The 21889-nt window shown below is 39.7% G+C and overlaps 1 protein-coding gene across 1 annotated transcript; it reads left to right on the forward strand.

Moving 5' to 3' along the window:
• The first annotated feature begins 1238 nt into the window (after window positions 1–1238).
• Window positions 1239–14993, forward strand: LOC134528268 (uncharacterized). The gene is made up of 6 exons (XM_063361749.1): window positions 1239–1250; window positions 5061–5187; window positions 7082–7362; window positions 9245–9355; window positions 10897–10991; window positions 14884–14993. Exons 1-6 carry the CDS (start codon window positions 1239–1241, stop codon window positions 14951–14953), a joined length of 696 nt encoding a protein of 231 aa, XP_063217819.1. The 3' UTR covers window positions 14954–14993.
• Window positions 14994–21889: the final 6896 nt, after the last annotated feature.

The following is a 21889-nucleotide window of genomic DNA, read 5'->3' on the forward strand; positions in this document are numbered from 1 at the left end:
CCCCTTCCCCACCCTCCCAAAACACGCGTTGTCCTCCACCCACCCTCTACCCCACCTCTCATCCCTACAGTCTTGTGACGCACAAACTCCCGTTGAACGACCTTGAGCTGCAGTGAATGTTGGGTTTTTTTTGATGGGGGGGGGGGGGGGGGGGTGCGGGGGAATGACAGCGGGAGACAGTGCTGCGCTCTAACGTGCAAATGACAACCTAAGACGATACAGGGCGTTACAGCAGCGCACTGCAGCGGTGAAGTTCCCAAGCTGCTCATCATACGCTCCTGAAAAACGTAGAGTAAATCCAATCCACTCGCGACTTCTATTCAGTATATATATTCAAAGGTTCCCCCAAGTTATCCAACAACCAACACACCAGGATGCATGAAATACCAAAATACAAGGTGTCCACGAAAGAATGTTCCGGTTTCAATGGTTAGATACATCATAACAAATTCAATTTAGACTTTTTTTTTTACAACAAATAATGCGTCATTGATGGTAAAACCGGCCAAGTTTTTCTTACAAATGTTCAATGTGCGCAGCTTTAGTCATGACGGCACTCGTCCAACCTGAGATCCGATGCTTCCCGCACCTTGGTTAACAAGTCCGGAGCTGTGTCTCAACTCTGGCAAATTATTGTGTAGCGGCGAAACGTGGACACGACCAATCACTCTAGTACAAAGAGATTCCAATGGGGAGGGGCTCCGTCCTGTTGCGTAGGTGGCGCTGCAAGCGAGAAAACAACAAAGCAGTACTCGCGCATGCACTTATCTATAACTGTTTGAGTTACTCTTTAATTTTTATCTTGAACCAAACACAGTTGATACTATTAGAATTTATAATTCGGACATTATTTTAAGGACATTCTGTACATGGTAGGTAGCATAGGCGAGGATCCCGGGGGGGGGGGGGGGCTATGGAGCCCGCCACCCTGAAATTAAGAAGCCCTCTCTAAATGGGCCCGATTGCGCTTCCAAAATGGCGACAGTTAAACAGGGGTTTATAAATGTAAACGTCAAAACAATGTTTTATAGACAAATATCTGTACATTTTAAAGTTTTCTGTTTGTTGCCTGCATATAAGCCAAATATTGGCAATATACAACGTACGAGCACCCTATCCGATAGATGACTTATGTCGGTTAAAACCTGCGTCCAAATATTTCTTTTAGCATGCCACCCCCCCCCCCCCCCCCACTGCGAATTTCCGCCCGCCTCAATCCCTTTGTGAATCCTACAGATATGCGTCCCCTGGTAGGCAGTAAATCGTAATGTGGGCAGCTACTACACCATAAAGTGTCACAATCAATATATGTGGCAAATGTTATGGCGAAATGTGCGACATCTAGGCCTACTGTACCATTGTGCATAGCAGCCATTATTATAATATGCGAGCATCGCTATGCATTATCACTAGTTATACCAAAATGTGACAGCAACTATACTAAAATGTGTAATAGCCTTATCTCAACATATTTGTCAGCTACTGTTCTAAAAGACGTGACATACACTATTTCAAAATGTAAAATAGCTATTATTGTGCAGAAATATTAGTCGTTATGAGCTTGTGTGATATTTACTATATCAAACGTGGTAGCTACTATGCCAAATGTGACAGCCATTAAGAATACATGTATATGACCGCCACTATAACTTAAACAATACTTGATCAAAATTCCAGCCAACAACGAGGCCAAAAACTGGCGACTGTACCAAAATGTGACAGTGATTTTATCAAAAAGTGCGAAAGTCTCGCGATACTAAGATGTATAACAATCGATATGTAAGCCTTTACCTACTAAGAAGTTACACATTTTTGTAGTAACATATAATCAGGTATAGAATGTGTCGGATCTATATTGAAATATGCTCCACTCTTTGTTTACTTTGCAACTTCTTGTCATTTGAATTATTTTTTTTACTGCCCAGAAGAACATAATTCTGAGAAGGAGTCAAGCCAGGTCAAACTGCTAATGAATAAACTGCAAACAGCGAATCTCCGGTTGTTAGAGAGCAGAAACCAGTGCCAGCAACTTAAGCAGGAACTGAAATTAGCTCAAAAGGTATTTATATTTTTTCTAAGAACTCGGTGTACTACAAGCGATGGATCTGATTGCTTTTCTCTGGCATACTGTCCGCAACTTTGGAACTTACGATTTGCAAGGCCGGGTTTATAAACAACGAAAGAAATGCAAGGACGAAAAGTAAAAAAAAAGCAATGAGCAAAATGCTAAATAATTATGTTTTCAAACACCCATGTATAAATTACGTAATACGCACAAAAATTTTTTTTTTTTTTTTACTTATTACATTTTGGCTTGCGTTCCCGCCCTTCTAAATTTGAAGTTAAGTGATCAGAAAACCTTTTACAAATGCAGACGTGTAATATATATTTTTTTATCACATACCATACATTTTCAGTTATTAAACTAACGTACAGTGAAAGAAAATTATGTTTTTAAATCAAATCAAGACACATTTTCATGAAAAACTTTAACTAGGAAAAAAAAGTCCGATGCAGAATTTTTTTTCTGCAGTTTTAGTTTTAAGTTGATGGGTTGGGGATGTCTTATGACTTGCGTGTTTTTATGAACTACCGATTGTTCTTGCGTTTGTTGTTTGTTGCGATCCTGGGCCCTTGCGCTTCTTTCGAAAAGTTTATAAACTCAGCCTTACCATTTCATTTCATTGCTTAGTATTTTTGAATGAATTAATGCTTCATATAATTTGACCACAAGAAAGTCAAATGTATCTACAGTAAACACCCGCTAATAGACATGTTCACATTTTAAAACGTGACTTTTAAGTTTAAACGAGAGATTGGCACTAATTTGTAACAATGTAAACTTTGTTTAAAAACTATACACAAATAAAAACAAATACTAGTTATTTTTGTATAGTAATTCATACTGGTTGGAGCGGTAACTTCTACTAACTAGTTGCGTGCGGAATTTTCGTTATGTGTTTAGATGAAGGGAAACATTTATTTAGAAGTATGTTAAGAGTTTCAATATTTGCGCATCTATTTGGGTGTTTTAAATTGAAAATACCCTTAAATCCACAAATTGCGTGGCTTTGGAATTTCCCTTAACTACATTCATAAATTGTTATAGGCCCAATGCAATGAAGGCAAATGAACATACATATTACAATTTAATTTTGAATACTAAATAAAAACTTTAACACTTATTGAAAATAATCTCCAGCTCCACAAAAAAAACACACACACACAGAAATAGGTAGAAAATCGCATAGTATGCTAACAACTGCAATCATTTAGGTACCTATCCATACAATAGCCTGACACCGTGTATTAAAATCTTAGATGATAAATCAAATTTTAAAATAGAAATAACAAAAACCGCACAAATTTTTTTTTTATTATTTTGGGGATTTTAAAAGGACATGAAGAATTACAAATAAGGACCTGAAACCATTCTGTCTTACTTGCAACAAGATATAATTTGCCACTTGAATTGTAATATATATGTGTGTATTTACTTTAACAAAGACATTTAGGTATTAGTTCTGTATTAATATGTGTTTTTGTGAGAGTGTATGTAAAGTTACTTATAAATCTAAGGGAATGGTAACAATGACATGTAATAGTTAAATAACATATTAATGTAGATTTATATCAAACCTATTTCAACACCAGAATGATAGGCATTGTTTCACCTTGTGATTTGTGTATTTACAAAATATTTGCACCCAAATGAAAGAAAAAAGAATAATACAAAGACCTAGAAATTCAACAAATACCCATGGGTTGAATAAAAGAATTGATGTTGGTTATATGTTTATAGTTTCTGCTCATTTTTTCGATAGCAAATCTGCTAGGGTTTCTGTGGAGTTCCAAGGCCTGTGTCTCTTTTTATCCTGTGGATTTTTGTTTATAAGTGCTCTCCTGTTTTTTCTTTCTTTTTTTACTCGTGTTAGGAATGCAAACGTACATTTAAATTATTATATTATTAATATACTTCACAATTGCGATTTAACTTTAAAAACAGTAAAAGATAAGTATCGTTGTAAAAAAATTAAACATATACATAAGATGACTAGTGTGGGAATATATTGGAACAGCAAGTCGTAATATTGTAATTGTTTATCGTTTTTATTTTTTTAAAAAAAATCGCTTCTGCTAAACCGTAGTTCAAACATTCAGAGATTTACATAGATCATATATTGACAGTACCTATTATTACAGTTGTAGTCATTGCCAGACGTAAATTTTAAGCGGTCAATTACTTCTCAGTATAAACTATTGGTAACAGCCAGTCATAACTGACTTCAAGCATTCCAATAAGTTACCTGTATAATTGGTATTATTCGACGAAGCCAAAAATTTTAAATCGGCTATGGCGTTAAAACTGTTGAAACAAAGACGTCATGCATCGGTCCCTGTCTCCACCCAGTTGTTTCTCTCTGAGCGATGTAAATCACAACGTGTCGAGCGCAGCAGCAGGCTGACTGACAAGGCCAGGTTTGTGCAAGCATAGGCGTGCCCAGACATTTCCATTAAGGGGGCTGGGGGCTGCTAAATTTTTAAATCAGTAGCTGAATTTAGAACGTTAAATAGCCTAAATACATTCAATCATTGACTTGTTTATATTTTTGTGCAGTATCAACGAGATATGTTCACTAGTTAATATTTATACCTGTACAGTTTTAACAATCTTGAAAATATGTTTTTTTTTTCCATAGACAATGTTTAAATGGTACTTACACTTATGCAGGAGAGCAATAAACATTCCCGCGTGTAAACTGTCTGAGCAAATTCAAGTATAAGCTATAGGCCATTTTAAGGGACCTCATGTTTTAAAGAAACTAAGGCGGCTGTATTTCCAGTATGATAAAATGTTTAAAATTATTGTTAATTAGCACGCTGCAACACTGAAACACAGTTTGAGTATCACAGTGCCAGGGATATACGAATATTAACGAACGCATTAGATAAAATGCCGATCTGAGTTATTACATTAGGGGGGGGGGGGGCATGGTCCACCTGGCCCCCCCTGTAGGCACGCCTATGTGTGCAAGCGTCTCCACTCTTCGTGAGCGCAGGCTCTGGCCAGCGAGGTGGGAGACGGAACCCCGAGCCGGCGGGGCAGGGCCCAGCAGATACTGGTGCTGCAGCAGAAGCTGCTGGAGCTTCAAGATCAGCTCAAGGGCCGGCAGCGAGGACAGAACGGTAAGTACCTGGCCAGCGGGCTGCCGGGGGGTCGTTACCACAACGCCGAACGTACAATAACGCCGAATACCATGACGCCGAACGCCAAATTGACCGCAACGCCGACAGCTAGAAAACTGTTGGTTACCACAACGCCGAATTACAGTAACGCCGAAAAATGTTTGCTGCGGGGATGGGGGGCCACAGGAGAAAAATTAAAAACAACTGAATGAATTTGTGTGTGTTTATTAAATGTATCTTAACGCCGAAATACCACAACCTAACCTAACATAGGGGCTAGCCTAACCTAGCCTGACCTAACCTAACCTAACCTTACGTAACCTAACCTTTGTGGCAGTCCTGCAATGACATTTTTCGGCGTTAATGTATATCGGCGTTGTGGTACACAGCAGTTTTCTAGCTGTCGGCGTTGCAGTCAATTTGGCATTCGGCGTTATGGTTTTCGGCGTTGTGGTGCGTCCCCGCTGCCGGGAAGGACGAGAGCCCCCACCACCAAGTCCCCGTTTCGCAGGCCTACTCGCAGGGCGTTGACCATGGTTGTCGTTCATCAAGGTGTCCGTGCGACCTGTTGCGCCCCTAGACTTTGCAGGGCCCTGGGCTGTTTACTTTCACGGAGGCCCTCCCCTCGGAAAAATTTGAAGGAAGAAAAAAAACACTTTCAAACAAAATTTTCAGTCAACTTGGAACGATGGTTTTGCTGATTTATCTTAAGAAATTTTAATATTCATTCCTGATAAAGATACCCTCGGGTCAGGTTTATAAAAAGCTTGCGATAAAAATGTTCTGTACAACAGCATCATTATACGTGGCAGTAAAAACTTTCAAAGTTTTTTTTTGTTCTTCTAATACGAAATGAGAGAAAAGAGATGATGTTTATTTGTGGTTGTTGTTGTAGTTGTCGGTGTGTTGGTAAGCACCGAAGAGACGATGACGACACAACTTACATACATGTATTGTCTGGGATTCGAACCCAGATACCCCGAACCGAAACCCGGTGCGTTGCCTGACTATAGGCTACGGAGGCCAACACCGCTCGATCATCGCAACTTCAACCACCATCTCTGATGTGTTGGAAACTACTTTGTCTAACAATACTCACGTCATGGCGGTATTTTTATGATTCTTTCTAGTGATTTATTTTAACCAGTAGCTAACCATCCTGCAATTTAAAAATATTTTGATACCGCTTGTAATAAATATTCCAGACTAAGTTTTTGTGGTTTGACATGTCACAGCACTTCGGTTTTGCTACTTTTTGAAGTCAACACACGTCTATTGGTGGGATAATCATGATAGTTGTAGTCGTCCACGTGAAAAAAAATAAGTTATTTCTTCGCGGCACTTACAGCCTGTTGGCAAACATGTTGTTGCAACAAGGTATAGGAGGTCTGGGTGATTTGAGTTATGCCTTGACATTGTGATAAATAATTTAAAATTAGAATTATAGCAAAAGAAATATGGCAAAATCCAAGAAGGTGGGGCATAATTCTCGTTAAACCTTCGAACAGACAGCCGCTCATACCACACGTAGGGTTGTTGTGGCACACATGAATCCCAACCACTGATGTTCCGTTGGGCCGAGGTAGGTAGAGCTGGGACGGGTCTTGTCCCTGGTGGTGCTGGAGCAACCGGGAAGCCTACAACTCACGTAGTTTCGGTTCCCTAACACGTTCGTGCAACTTCGGATTTCTCTCAAAAATTGAAATTAAAAAAAAAAATCGAAGGATTAGGTTAGGTTAGGTCAGTCACAACATGTTTGGTTTCATTGGAAACTTCTGATTGAGCGGCTGAAGTGGCGTTAATACAAAAAACGCAAAACTTCGGAAATCTTCGTAAATTCTTGCAGGGAACCGAAACTACGTGAGTTGTAGGCTTCCCGGAGCAACCACTGCAGGCGTGTGGTTTGTGTCGGCGGGGGGAATAGAGCGCAGAGACGGAGACGGCAGGGCCGCGGCGGCGCTGCGACAGCTGGAGCGGGACAGGCGCTGCAAGCACGAGCAGGCCTGCCAACAGCTGGAGAGCACGGCCGCCCAGCTGGAGGCGGCGCGGGGCAGGGAGGGGGCGTGCCGGGCGCGCGCCAGGACCCTGGAGGCGGAGCTGGCCTGCTCGCGGGGGCAGCTGTCCTCCCTGCTCCAGAGGGACCGCAGCCACGACCGGCGGCTGGCCGAACTCGCCGTGAGCACCCCACATGGCCGGTGCTACCGTTGCTACGGCAACGGGGCCCGCGTGTCTAGGGGGGGGGGGGGGGTGCATTGAGTCTAGGGGGCGCCCCGCGAAGGAAAGAAGAAACAAATTAAAACAAAAAAAAGTAGATGATTTTAAAATAAATCATAGAAAACAATTAAACAATCAGGCCTAATTTTAGTTACCGACGAAATATTACACCGGAATAATAATATAATTCGGAATATGCTGTGCGTACAGAACGTGTCTGAACATACAACTGTGAGTAACAAAACCACCAACATCCGACGTGACACCATGTTTCACTCATTTATTTGCCATTATTGAACATAAATTTACGTTGACTATCTAAAAACTGACTTGAAACAAGTTCAATGTGTGCTTGAAAAATAATTGTGATTAAGGTTCAGAATGAATATAACTAAAACAATATACATAGAAGACAAACATTTTTTTTTAATCTTTTAGTATAAAAAAATAGGGGGAGGGATCATGACCTCTAGCAACGGGGCCCACAGATTGATGTGGGGGGGCCTGCCGCCGCCACATTTCAATACATACCCAAAACATGCTCTGAGAGTAAAATAGGCCCGAATCAAGGTTGCCGTAGCAAACCTACAAGCTAACTAGTTGACACGTTGATAGCTTGCAGCAATGGTTTATTGTTCAAAGAAGGCTTGAATCAATCTTGCATGGCAAGTCCAATGCAAGTCATATGACAAGCTTGCGGCAAGCTCACGTGCTATGTGGGTGGGGGAAAAAGATGGTGCCCGACAACCCTGATGATTATTAATAAAACGCGGATTAGAATTGACATCATTAAACACAGTAACTTCCTAGTAATACAGTCCTTTCACCCCGCGAACAGTACGCGTCAACCATTTTCTTGAGTGTGCCGAAAACAAGGCGCAACATGGTCACCCTCAGATTTCCTGCCATTTCACACAGCCTTTGTAGTCATATGAATTCAAAATACTTTTTTAATCTCAAAGTAACCTTACAGCAATAGCATTTTTGAATGTTTGCTTTCGCTCGATCGATTACTTTGCTCGTGTATCGAACTGTTTTAACTCATGTAAATGTATGTGACTAGATGTTTATTTTAATACCTAAAAGTTTAAGCTTAACTTTTGAACATCAGTTTCACAGAGTTTCTCGTAACGAAACAATGCCGAGGGTTCCACTACCGAAATATTTAGTGCGCAGTCATCGAGGGATATCACTTCACTACCGAACCCTTTTAGGTTTCTAGACAATTCATGTTTGCACGAAGTGGTAACATAAGCTGACGAGAGGAAATATATGGTTACAACTCATGATGATCAGTATCACACTGCTAGAGTTTTACAGAATAGGTTTTCAGGGCAGTGCAATTCTCGTGCGACAATGTTCCCCTACATATAGAAATCAGCGGTTGACCATGTTTACTGGCGCATAAAATAATTTCTTTTTGCAATATATGACTTTAAAAACTAAAATGTTCTCTTTCTATGATCCTACCCAAAGTTTTGGCAAACTCTTAAAGTTATTGTCAGTTTCTATTCCTATATCGAGTGCATATGTTAAACTTACTACAGTCTGTCTACTAAGTCACGAAATTCAATTGAATTTTGAACAAGTTAGGATAAAAAGTCTTTGTTATGGATTATTTGTTGAATTGGAGAAATAATTTTTTTAAGAAATCTGTGGCTATCAATTAATATCTCACTAAATCAGTTCATTGACAGAAGAATTTCAAGGCCCAATTTACTATGAACAAAAAAGTGTGCTTAAGTGTGCAATGATTGTGTGTACACAAAATATATCATTATTACCTTAGTATAATACTACCTTCCACAATGCGCATGCCAACTGATATTAATGTTTATAACAGGATCAGTTATCTGCAGTAGAGAAGAAACTGTCAGAAAAACAACAAGAAATCCAAAATTTAGAGAGATCATGGCAAGCTGAAAAACAAACACTGATGCAAGACATTATCAAGGTAATTTATTCAAGTATTAAACACCTATAAAACGATTCTAAATTAAGCTACACGAATCTTAATTTCTAATACTTTTTTCTTTTCAATTTATCTTTAGATATCTTCTTGGTTTCATTAGTTTTAGGCTTTAACAATTGCTTGTCGTGATATATTGAAAATTTGTTTTTCTTAAGGCACGGAACACATTTAATTCCAATTCCAATTAGGCACATGGCTAGTTTAAAATAAAAACATTTTTAGCCTACCCTTCCGAACCCTGTCCCCCCCCCCCCCCCCCGCATAACACTATAACACTTTCTTTCTCCTTTAATGTTCTGGGCACTTATAATACGCTCTTCAACTGTTAATAAAAACTATTTATAAAATTTCGCTTACAATGAAATATGTTGCATTTGCAATATCTAGCATGGAATTCATTAAACTAAATGCCCCGGATGGCAATATGGTGGATAGGTGGAAGTGCAATAATCATGTGATTTTCGTGTTTACGTCTTGTTCGTGATCAGGGACCTTGAAGGTGAAGCGCCAACCTCACAACTCGCCTCTATTGCTTTCTACCCTGGCTAGCCTGGGACCGCCTTCACTTCGCACCCAGATCACTCGGAGCCCTTCTTATGTCATCCTGCCATCGAGTACTTGGACGAGAGCCTTCATTTTGGCAACGCGCTCTGCCCCCCCCCCCCCCCAAAAAAAAGTAGTTTAATGAATTCCATGCTAGATATTGCAAATGCAACATATTTCATTGCAAGCGAAATTTTATAAATAGTTTTTATTAACAGTTGAGGAGCATATTATAAGTGGCCAGAACATTAAAGGAGATAGAAAGTGTTATAGTGTTATGCACGGGGGGCGGGGGGGGGGGGGGGAACAGGGTTCGGAAGGGTAGGCTAAAAATGTTTTTATTTTAAACTAGCCATGTGCCTAATTGGAATTGGAATTAACCCAAGAGTCTATAACTCGCTTAGTGCTTTGTGATACAAGGTGCACCCCACACTTGTGTTAGATCGCTTGGATCAACGGGAGGGGTGCGGATTCTGGGGGATAATTTTGGCACACTGGCCTGTGTTTGCGCTGGTTTGTTGTGTAAAGCTAAAGAAAGTTTGGTGTCGTGGTGTCTGGTCTATTATAGGCTTGTGAGTGTGCTGAAATTTCAAATTTTATAATTAATCTCGGGTGTGACGTGCAGTGAAAAGCTGTGCGAGCCGCACGTGCAGTGTATGGGTTGCTAGCCCATGTGTTCATGTCACAGGCGAATCGGGTCGACACTCATGCAGGCATATTATCGTTGTTATTGCATCTATTTCGCGCCTGCTATTTTCCATCGATGCGATTTACGCAAGGATACGCACTTGAAGTAAACACCATTGTTATGAGATAAAGCAGTTCAAACAACATTTAAATCAAAACAATTAGCTGTCCAAATATTGTTGAACAAATATAGTACTTTATGCACGTAGAAATAACGCGTATAAACCACTACACTTTATTAATGATTTTTGAACACCTTTTACAAAAAATAAGTCTCCTTTTTTTTTATTTAGAAAAATGCCAAGATTGAAGAGTTGCAGTCCTATTTGGTTACAAAAAATATTTCTGCTGAAACACCAAGAGAAGAAGCCAGATCTTCAACAGACACGTGAGTATTTGCCTTAATGGCAACACTGTATTACCTTTTATTTTAAGTTGAGTAATAATAATTATAACTGATATTAATAATTTATTTGAACAATTTTAAATATCACTTTAGCGTGGCTGTGTTTTGGGATGATAATCTTCATGATTTTTGAAATGTCGATAAATTTCATTTTAATGCATAAGAGTTGTAGATTAAGATAGAGAGGTTTTCATATATTAAAAATGATCCTTGCAACCTTATAACTGTTTTAACGTGTTTTAGTAGCTTTATAATTGAGTGGTTTTCAGCAAATTATTGAATTGGTATTTCAATTGTTTGAAATTATTTTACAGTTCTTTCTTGAATATCGTATTTCTGTATTTATATTAGTTTTACCCATCATCCCTCATAGACAAAGAGACCTTACCCCACATAGATAAAGCCACCATTACCCCTCATAGGCAAAGAGACCATTACCCCTCATAGACAGAGACCACTACCCCTCATAGACAAAGAGATCATTCCCCCTCACAGACAAAGACACCATTACTCCTCATAGACAAAGACACTATTACCTCTCATAGACAAATAGACCATTACCCCTCATAAACAAAGAGACCATTATTATACACGAACAGATACTACACATGTTAGAAAGGCGGTTATATTTTTGTGCAATAGTATTGCTATGTCTAGGATTTATATCGTAAAAATTATATCAATGGATCTGAAACGTCCGCTAGAATGCGTTGAAATCAATTTCTAGCCTCGCGAAGAGCACCGTTTATTAAAACTGATGCCAATTTGATTCCTTACTGGATATCGGTGTAGACACGTTCTGGAATACGGCCCGCGAGTTAGGTTACTGTTGTATCCCAACATGGCAGTGCTTGTTCGCTACCTTACCCGAACCTCTTGGAATTCCGTCCTAAAAGTTTCCAATACTAATAAATGTTTCATGTTTGATACCAGTTTATTTAACATATCATATTTTAACCTTCATGTTTTGGATGGTAACATTTTTATAAGGTCTCAGAAAGTTGTAATGGAACATTAGTCTCTTAGCCAATCCTGATCGATGATTCCCTACCAGATTTTTGTAAGTTGGGAAATGTGGAACGTACATGTTACCATGAGCTGGCGAGTTTTCTCGGACTACTCTTGTTCCCTAAATGTTTGCTATTTCATCACACATTTTATCTCACATATTTTTTTTTCTTCGCATAAAGAAAACCAGCTGTTCCTGATTGACTCATCACTATATATATACATATACAGAAAACATTTCTACAAATAACGAAACATATCCATATATCAATTTATAGGTGTATATATACACCTACATAGTGATATATGGACCTGTTTCGTAATTGTTAGAAATGTTTTCTGTACCATTGCTTTACACATGATCTTTTATGTGCTTTTCCAGCCATATTTAAGCTAGAACACAAAACATCAGCAATTATATATAGAACAGTTTGAGTAATATAACATCCTGCATCTTTTTTTTAATGGTTGAAGACTGCTCGGTGAACTGAAAGAGGATGAAATAGAGGTGCCACGCTGTCACGCTGTAAACATTTACAGTCAGGTAAATGCGTACTATTTAATTAAAGTCATATATCATAGACACACCTACGCTTCTGATAAGTCGCTTTAAATGAATCATTTTACAATACTTACTTATCAATGAAAATAAATATTTATTTATTTGTTTTCACTCCTCTTTCACCGAAAATTATCAGTTAGACAAATAGTTCTAAACTTTTCAAGATAATTAGCATTATTAAGAAAATAAAATCCATCTCTTCTATAAATGTTAAAAAGAATTTTATTATAAGAAACATACGAATTATCTCCTTTACGAATTTATTGATAAATTTTCTGAATTTCAAGGAATTAGATAATTTAAAATCCCTTTTATAATGTAAAAAAATGTTACAGAATTTGTTTTAACAATAAATCAATTAAAAAATTATCAAATAGTATATTTAAAATATCTCACAAATTAAAGAGAAAAAGAGACGGCAGATAAAGCCACAGAAGAAAATATAAATAGGGCAGAATCTTAGTTCCAGGGGCTGCTGAAAATAAAAAAAAAATTGAAATTACCAAAGTCAGCCAGTGGCGATCCTGCAGGAGGGATAATGGGGGCGATCAACCCCCCGCCACATTCCTATACCAACTTCCCACATAACTATAAATAACTGGACATACGAGGGATATTTTTAAAACAATGTATGTTTGGTCATTAAAATAATCGTCGTGACAAAATGTTTTTATTGCCATTTTAGTTTACTACATATCTACTTCTCTTTCCCATATAGTCACCATTCATTTCCAAGCGCTTTTCGTAACGCCGCACCAGTTTCTTTAACCCCTCAGCATAGAATTTCGCTCCCTGGGAATCAAACAAGTTGACAACGGCTGAGTTCCTCGTCGTCAGCTTGACGTCACATCGCAGTCACCCAGAAAGCGGCCGTGGAAACCTCTTCAAATACAGCAAACAACAGCCAGTCTCTCGGATCGTCGTTAAGCAAGCAGGCGAGTCATGCGCCTGGAAGCGCGGCTACTCGCAGTGCAGGTGAGTAAAGCGAAAAGCCGGCTCACAGGGGCATTTATCGTAGCATCCCAAGCTTTGCGATGATCAAGCCGATGGCATCTTCGCGAGTAACGCGCCTGGCAGGCATGGCTCTTCGCCGACTACCCCAGGTTGCAAGACCACTAAGCGTAGTCGCGCTTTCTGGCGCGTGACTTGCCTGCGTTCCCAGGCGGCGAATTACTATGCACTGCGGTTAAAGATACTGGTGCAGCGTTACGGAAAGTGCTTGGAACTGAATGGTGATTATGTGGGAAAGTGAAATAGATAAGTAGTAAACTAAAACTGTCAATAAAACGTTTTCTCTCAAGTCCTTTATTTAATGGCCAATAGAACTTTGTTTTAAAAATATTCCTCGTGTTAAAAATCACCTACTTCTAAAGGGGTTTTAAATGAGTTAAAATAACCTAAGGGGCTTTTACCTATTTTTCAAAATCTATGACGTCCTATTTAACTGGTAGACGATTCATAGCTGCCACTCATAACCTTCCGATCATCCTCTTTGGGTAGGTTAACATCAGTATCAGCTTAATATTTTTATGATGATGAATTAAATGTTCCGAGATGTGGTGGTGGTAGTCGCACGGTGCTTGCGCCTCGACGACTAAGTGTTGCGCTGATTCTTAGAGCCCGTCTAGAATAGTCCGAACCTGTGCGTGGCCCGTGTCCTTATCCGAATGTGAGTGACGTCACATTGTCTCACCGAAAACTGCCCTGTCCACAATTGCGATGTCCGATGTCCGAATGTATTGATTTCTAAAGTTGTCACCAGAGCGCAGTAAATGTGCCAAACCAAATGTTTTTGTTTATTGTTTGGATGCTTTGTAGTTTGAGATTGAATTTATGAAAGTTGTGGGAGTTCAATATTATATATTTATTCCGTAAGGCAAAGTGGCAAATGTAAATGCTAAAAAATAAACTCATATCACACTGCCAGAAATGTATTCGTGTGTACGGCCTTCTGTTTTTTTGCTGCAATATTTCTGTTTCTGAGAAGCAAAAGACTCCGAAGAAGATTTTGTGCTCACCCAATAACACCTTCCATTTCCTTCAATAACTAAAAAAACAAACACCACGTCTTCAAACGGGAACCGGAAATTCAAATATCGTGAGTGTTCTGTTATTTTTCTGTGTCCGAAGGACACAGGTTGGGACAAAGTTCAAATTGACGAATGTCTTCGGACCAGGTAGGTTCGGACCTTCGCCCACTTGACGCATGACGTCAGAGGGTCACGTGGACCAATCAGCGACGAGTGTCCTTCGGACACAGTTTAGGACATTGCTATTGTAGACGGGCCTTTACTGGCTTGGCAGGACTGCGGTGCTCTGTCGGTGGCGAGGGAGGCAGAGAGGGCGCGCCTGCTGGAACTTGTCGCAGTTCTGAATCAGCGTTTGGACAGTCAGCGGCAACAAGTCACCCAAGCCGAGGTACATAACCTCTAAAAATATTTAATAAACACCGTCGTTTTTATTGTTTTCTTTAAATGATTCTTATATTGTGGGGAAGGTTGATTTAAAACTATCTCGTGGACATGCGATATTGCTGGTTTTCACGGGTTTGTCATAGGAAAAACCTCAAGAATGGATACTATAGATAACTACGTAAACATGAACACATGGAGAACAAGACAAAATCAGCTGATGTCAAATGGTAATGCATAGATAGCTAAGTGAATTCCGTGGGAAGAATTCAGTCAGGAAAAAAAAAAGTGGAAATCAGCGCATACGAACACAGTGGGCTGACAACGACGAGACAGTTGCAACAAGAACAGTAAACACAGAAGCACAACCACCTTTGAAAACAAAGCGACGCACAAACGAACCCAACGATGATACCAAACACATGATCCAGATTACACAACTATAACATAGCGACGAACATACGAACCCAGCAATTTGTCGTCCGTATGTAGCTGCGTTGTTCTAAGTTGTTGTTATGCTGGTATTTACTGTTCATTTTAAAACTGCCTCGTCACTGTGCTGTAATTTCTTTTTTTCTTTTTTCTGTTTCTTTTTACCGGCTTAATTCCTTCACCGGAATTCTCTGTGTTGACTAGGCATTTAACATTTGACATCAGCTGATTTTTTGCTCTCTTTGTGCTTATTTATTTCTATTCTTGAGGTTCCCTGACGTTTTTATATGATATTAAGTATATACCAGCAATCGTTTATGCCGAAATAATTGGTTAATTTATTTTTTGCTTAACAATAATTCATATTTCTTACCCACCGAGTCAGAAATACCACTTTGTTGGAAACCTGAAAGAAAAAAAATCCTCTTTAGGTTATGGAATGAGCTTGTGTTTTGCCAGCCTCCAATTCATACTAAGTAGTCTTTTCTATCAAAACCATGGCATCCTTACCTTCCTCTCCAAAGTCTCGTTACAGAAACAAACACCGCAGTGATGAAAGTTTTCTTAACAGTAATTTGCTAGACTTACTTGTAAATGGAAATAGTTACAGACCCTAATGATTAGCTGCTACATTCATGAAGTTTGTAGGTCTAATATAAATAATATTTGGAATGAACTTCTTAACTAGTATAACACAAATAATGCTATGTATATAATATTCCTTAATATTAGTCTTGAGCTTGAGACAACGTTGCAAGCTAGTAGAATTGGTCAACACTGTTGTTACCACTGATGCCAATTAAAAAATGTGTGTCAAATTTTTTCTATTTAATCACTAATGTACTTTATTTACTTTTGAAAAAAAATGAAATGGTTTATTTTTAAGGCATGCGTGTCAAAAATGTTTTCAGGACAGTTTACGCGAGGAGCGCTACAGATCATCCAAATTAGAAATGAAACTCGAAAGACTGGAAAAGGAACGAGCTAAAACTTTCAAAGTAAACTCCTGCAGGAATAACAGGGCAGTAGTGGAGAAGGATGCGGTCTCTGAAGATGTAAAATATCGGTAAACATTTGGCGTATTACGCACATGCATTAGAACATATGTATGATAAATCTGACAGCATAATGAACGTGTAGATACAATAGGATACTAGCGGACATACAAATTTTCTCTGGTGCACACTTCAAGTAAGTCTGTCAATCTTCAGTAGCAATGTAAAACTTGGTAGAAGAGCACATAAGATAAACACATTTGCAATCTATGAGAGCTCACTATTGACATGAACTTACCACTGACATGAATTCAGCACCAGGACCATCGAGAACAACAAAGGGCCTGGGGGCAAATAATTTTGTCGGGCCTCCTCCCTATTATTTAATGTTCAACTTTTCAAACCCTAATATTAAAAAAAAAAAAAATGTGTGTGCTTGGAGACCACACGCGACAGAAGTGAAATTTCTTGCTTATTATATTATTAGGCATAGGAAACACAATTCTCTTCGGCTGAGGTCGCACATAAAAAGAAAAATGCAAGTAGTTGAGCTTAATTATGCTATTGCGTAAGTATAAAGTTTGTAAGTATGCTGCGTCATTTCTACCTCTCCCCTGCTGCGTCCTCATCTACCGGTCCCCCAACCACGTACCTAACTATCACCCTCCTCTCCCGTAACGCTCGAAAATTATAGCTTTCTCAGCAAAGAAGTTTCACTAAAAAGTCTATAAAGACTGTAAAAATTAGTGTCGCCACAACTGTAAACGTGAAATTTGCATATTCCATTACTGGTAAGGTTTTCTGTGAACACTATCAACCGGCTTTTAATTTTCTTCCTATCAGGATAAACCCAAAACATTAAAAATATCCTCGAAACTCAAACCCCCCTCCCCACTCCTGACCAAAAAAAAAAATTGATAAAATTTTTTGGCTTGCACACAACTGATAACATGAAAATTAACATAAAACCACGATCGTTCGCAGATAAATCAGTTCTCGTGATTTAAAAACCTGTTTGTTCACAAACTTGTGAGCCAGTTAGTGCGCACGAAGACCCTGACGCCTGACCAGGGCTGCACTAAGGCCAGGCGGGCATGGCATAGGCCTGGGGCGGCATTCTGAGAATGCAGTATTTTTAGGAGAGGCGCTACATTAGAAAGAAAAAAAAAGGATGATATTTTTTTCGGTTGAGTGTTCGAATTAAAAATATGCAATAATGAATAATTGTGCTTATCGCTGTCATAAGGTTATTTTCAGCTTCTAATAATTGTTTCTAAATATGAGGTGACATAAGAAACTCTGTAGGGATACTCACCGTATTGGTATCAGTAATATATGGTATTGCTAAAGTAATATGTTATCTGTGATGAATGAATTCCAACATTTCACACTCTCTGAAGATATAACGCAAAGCCGATTACCCTTAAAAAAAATAATCACATTGCAATATTTTGTGCTTGTTAGCACTGGTAACAACTAATATTTAATTTAAGCGGACAACTAGAAATCTACAGATCTTGAAATACATCGAGGTTCCTTCTAATTTTCTTGTAGGCTTTAATAAGTATACAGATCTCTGAAGTAAAAAATTGTATTTATTGCAGTTTATAAATTACAGCTTTATTATTGTGAACTTTTTTATTAGCTCTTAATGTTATTTTAACTATTTTAGATAAGAGTACTCTTATCCTTACATTCCTAAATTTTTAATTGTTTCTGCAGTTTGGAACTTGCACAAGAAGAAGTACTAGTTTTGAAGACTAAACTACAGTGTCTTCAGCGGGAGAAGGGAGAAGATCTCAGAGTGTACCAAGAACTTTTAGCTCAAGCTCAGGCACCTACCTAAACAGCTCATTTTGTTCTTAAAATTCACAAATAACCCAAATGCAACTTCTGTAACAGTACTTACATGCTTCAGTCTTAAAATATTTGTGGACAAAAATGTTAAATATGCTTATTTAGCTGCAAGATTTACTTATAATTTGTGTCAAAACTTTTATCAAGTATGTTTATAAGATATTAACTAAACCTTTAAGATTTGTTCGTATTCATTTGTTATATTTTATATTTTTTATATTTTTTATATTTAGAATTTATAAATCTTAGTGCCCAACAAAAAATATGACGTCAGCCTGACACGATAATATTAGAAGCAGGTGGTCAACTATACAGCAAGCAAATATGGAGTTTGGTCTTATAGATTTGCGTGTTATTTTACAGATTATTGTGAGTGACACATTTAGAGCAGATGTTATTTTAGACATCCCCTGGCTGCTAACTAAAAACTAAAAACACAGAAATTAAGGTCGTGAAATACCTTCTAAATAGTGTGCGAGAGTATATGCATTGACTGAACACTGTCCGCATTCTCTGTGCGGGGAAAAAAAACCCTCTCAAGTGAATTAAAACATGGCCTAGTTGTCTATTGGTTATAAAAATTGTTTTCTTAGTAAGTGGATTCATGCCACATGATAAGGTAAAATGCAGGATAGACTTGGGACGAAGTTTTGGCTGCTGGGGACAACAATATAACACAATAACTATGGAAAACACTTTTCGATAGCCGCCCGCGCGATTATCGACCTCCCATTATGTATTACTCCGCCGAGGGTATGTCTGTATTCTTCCAAAACCCACAGGTTCTGGATGTAATAAATTACTTATTTAAAAGACATTTAATAACAGCTACATGTAATTCTTATTCACCTTGCGATTATGTCTAAATCTTGGCCTGATTCACTTCTTACGCTTTGTGCACTTTGCGCGCGAAAGTGATCCCGACACACGTTTTCTGCTGAACACAGCAGATGCCCTTTACCCGGCGCCAAGGGTGGACGCACCCGCAAAACACGGAGCCCTCATCTTCACGCCATCATTGCGTATCTGTAATAGTGTTACTTTTAAATCATTTTCTATCTGCTCCGTGGTCGGCAACGGTCGTTTAACTTATTGTGCTTTACTCCTCCAGGATGCATTTTATAATTTATGTAATTATATTATTTCAAATGGGCCACGAATGTGGACCTTCCCAAATAATATGGGTTAGCCGCGATGCTCTCCTCTCTGGTTTTAACTGCATAGAGCTGCGACAAGGATCACAATAATGTCCAAGTTAATGATATGTTATTAAGTGCAGCCGCACCACCGCATTCCGTTTAGACAGATAGCAGTTGCCTGCTCCACCCATCAGCGCCCTGCTGCAGTGAGTCGTCGGTGAACGATGCCAACCACCTGGTAATTCTGATGACTCCAGCAGCACTTCCAGAATCCGGGGGTAAGTACTACATCTAGGGCGATTGGGGCCTGAGGCAGGGGCATTGCTCCAGGTGGTGGTCCTGTTGAATGGCCAACCTGTTCACGCTCTGGTGGACACTGCTGCCAGCCACTGCACCACAGCAGTAGACCACCATCGCCCTGGCTGTGTAAAAAGGTTCTATCAGAGTATGTGGGTCTGAACAACAGCATCCTTGACCAATAACCTCAGGTGTTTGATGCAACTGACACATTGCACCGAACCACAGTAATGAATATACCATCCTCACTAGGCCCCATGAGTCCAGATTTGTCAAACCCATTACATTTGGACCCAGAGAGGGAAGTCATTCAGGTGCAAATATTTGAGATGCTGTGAAATGGAGTCATCGATACAAATGAGTCCAAGTATTACTGTCTGGTAGTCATGGCTAAGAAATAAAAGATAGATCATTAAAGTTCTGAGTAATTTTCAAGTCCATTAATTTAGTAATCATCCCGGCTTTTCCACACATTGATGTCACTGATGCCCTGGCAGGGCCAAAACAGCTTTCACCGCGCCCAATGGACACTGGTTTTAGGTCTGTGCCATGACGTTCTGGCTGATGAACGCTCATGCGATATTCCAGGCCATGATGGTCTGCATCAAGGAGTTCACTGCTGCATACGTGGATGAAGAGATCATATGGTACAGATGTGGAGTGACTGGCACCTCGCTTTGGTCCTCGAATAGCTGGCCAGACATGGACTCATGTGTGCACTGCCCAAGTGTCATGTCGGGGTGAAAGAACTGAAGTTCCTGGGACACATAGTGGATACAGAGGGTTGCCATCCCCTTTCCGACCAGCTCTACTCCATTGAGTCAAACCCTGCACCCCATACATGAATATAACTACAATTACTGATAAGCTTGCTCAACTAGCTTCTATCATTTATCCCAAACTTCGCCAGCATCACTAATCTCATGATGGATCTTCTATCCTTAAAAGTATGCTTAAGGTGGACGAGTGAAGCAGACCAGGCCCTCTATACTGTGAATCAGCAGGTACGTGTGCGCCACCCCTGACAAGCCTGCAACCCGACTAACACATGTACCTCCAGACCAATACCAACCAATATGGCATGGGTGCCATGCTGTACCTGATGGGGGAGGGAGGAGAGCACAGTGTGGTAGAGTAAACCAGTGCCAAGTTCAGTTAGGCCAAGCATCGTTACCATGTTAACAAACAGGAGTGCATGGCAGTAGTGTTGGTACAGTACATTGGTAAAAAACAACAAAAAGTTGAAAAAATTTTTACATTGCATACCGTCAGCCAGTTCTCTGGTGGTTAGCCTCGGCATATTGCTACAAGTCAAAATTCACCAGGTGGGCCCTGGCCCTTCAGAACTTTGACTTCACAGTGAAGCACATGCCGGTGTGCGATAATCAGCTAGCCGTGGAACTGTCACGTCACCCCAACCTCAAGGTAACATTCCATGACTACAAAACCTGGGAGGAGATACCTTACTGTATGCCATCTCAACATGGCATACAGCAACCAACAACAAACTACCCCACACATTGACTGGCCTCATCAATGCTGTGCATCAGGTACTTCAGGCATACACCACCACTCAGGCCAAGGTTAGTGTATGTGATGTACAGGCCACCCATACCACCTATGCTTAGAATAAACCTTACAGACCTGGGTACCAGGTGACATGGATGCCTGGTGCATTTATGTACCCACAGAGGTACGGCTTAGCGTGCTCCAGTTTTACCACAATTATGACCTGGCCAGCCATCCAAGGGCCGAGCAGACTCAGGAGGAACCCTGAAAAACATTTCACTGGTGAGAACATACGGAACTACGTCCGGTCATGCCAGTGTTTCCAGCTGCGGAAGTCGTGGCAGGCTGACAGGTTAGAACAGAAGCACCCCCGGCAACAACGTGACTCATACCTTACAATAGCTTTAGCCTTTATGAGACCCTAACCCCAAATATCTAAGGGAAAGCTGTTTTTATAGGTAATAACCTACATTTTCACCCAGTAGGTGGAGAATTTCCTAGTTTCAAATGTATGGGCCAGAAAACTCATATCCCTGTTAGACAAGGAAACTCTTCCCCATTACATATTCGCCCGAATGCTCTTGACCGACAATTGCTGCTAGTTCGGTGGGAGACGATAGTAGACTGACTGTCGCTTGAGGGGTCTTGACAATCACATTTCACCTACCTA

This window comes from Bacillus rossius, chromosome 1 (assembly GCF_032445375.1).
Source record: "Bacillus rossius redtenbacheri isolate Brsri chromosome 1, Brsri_v3, whole genome shotgun sequence".
Taxonomy (NCBI): domain Eukaryota; kingdom Metazoa; phylum Arthropoda; class Insecta; order Phasmatodea; family Bacillidae; genus Bacillus; species Bacillus rossius.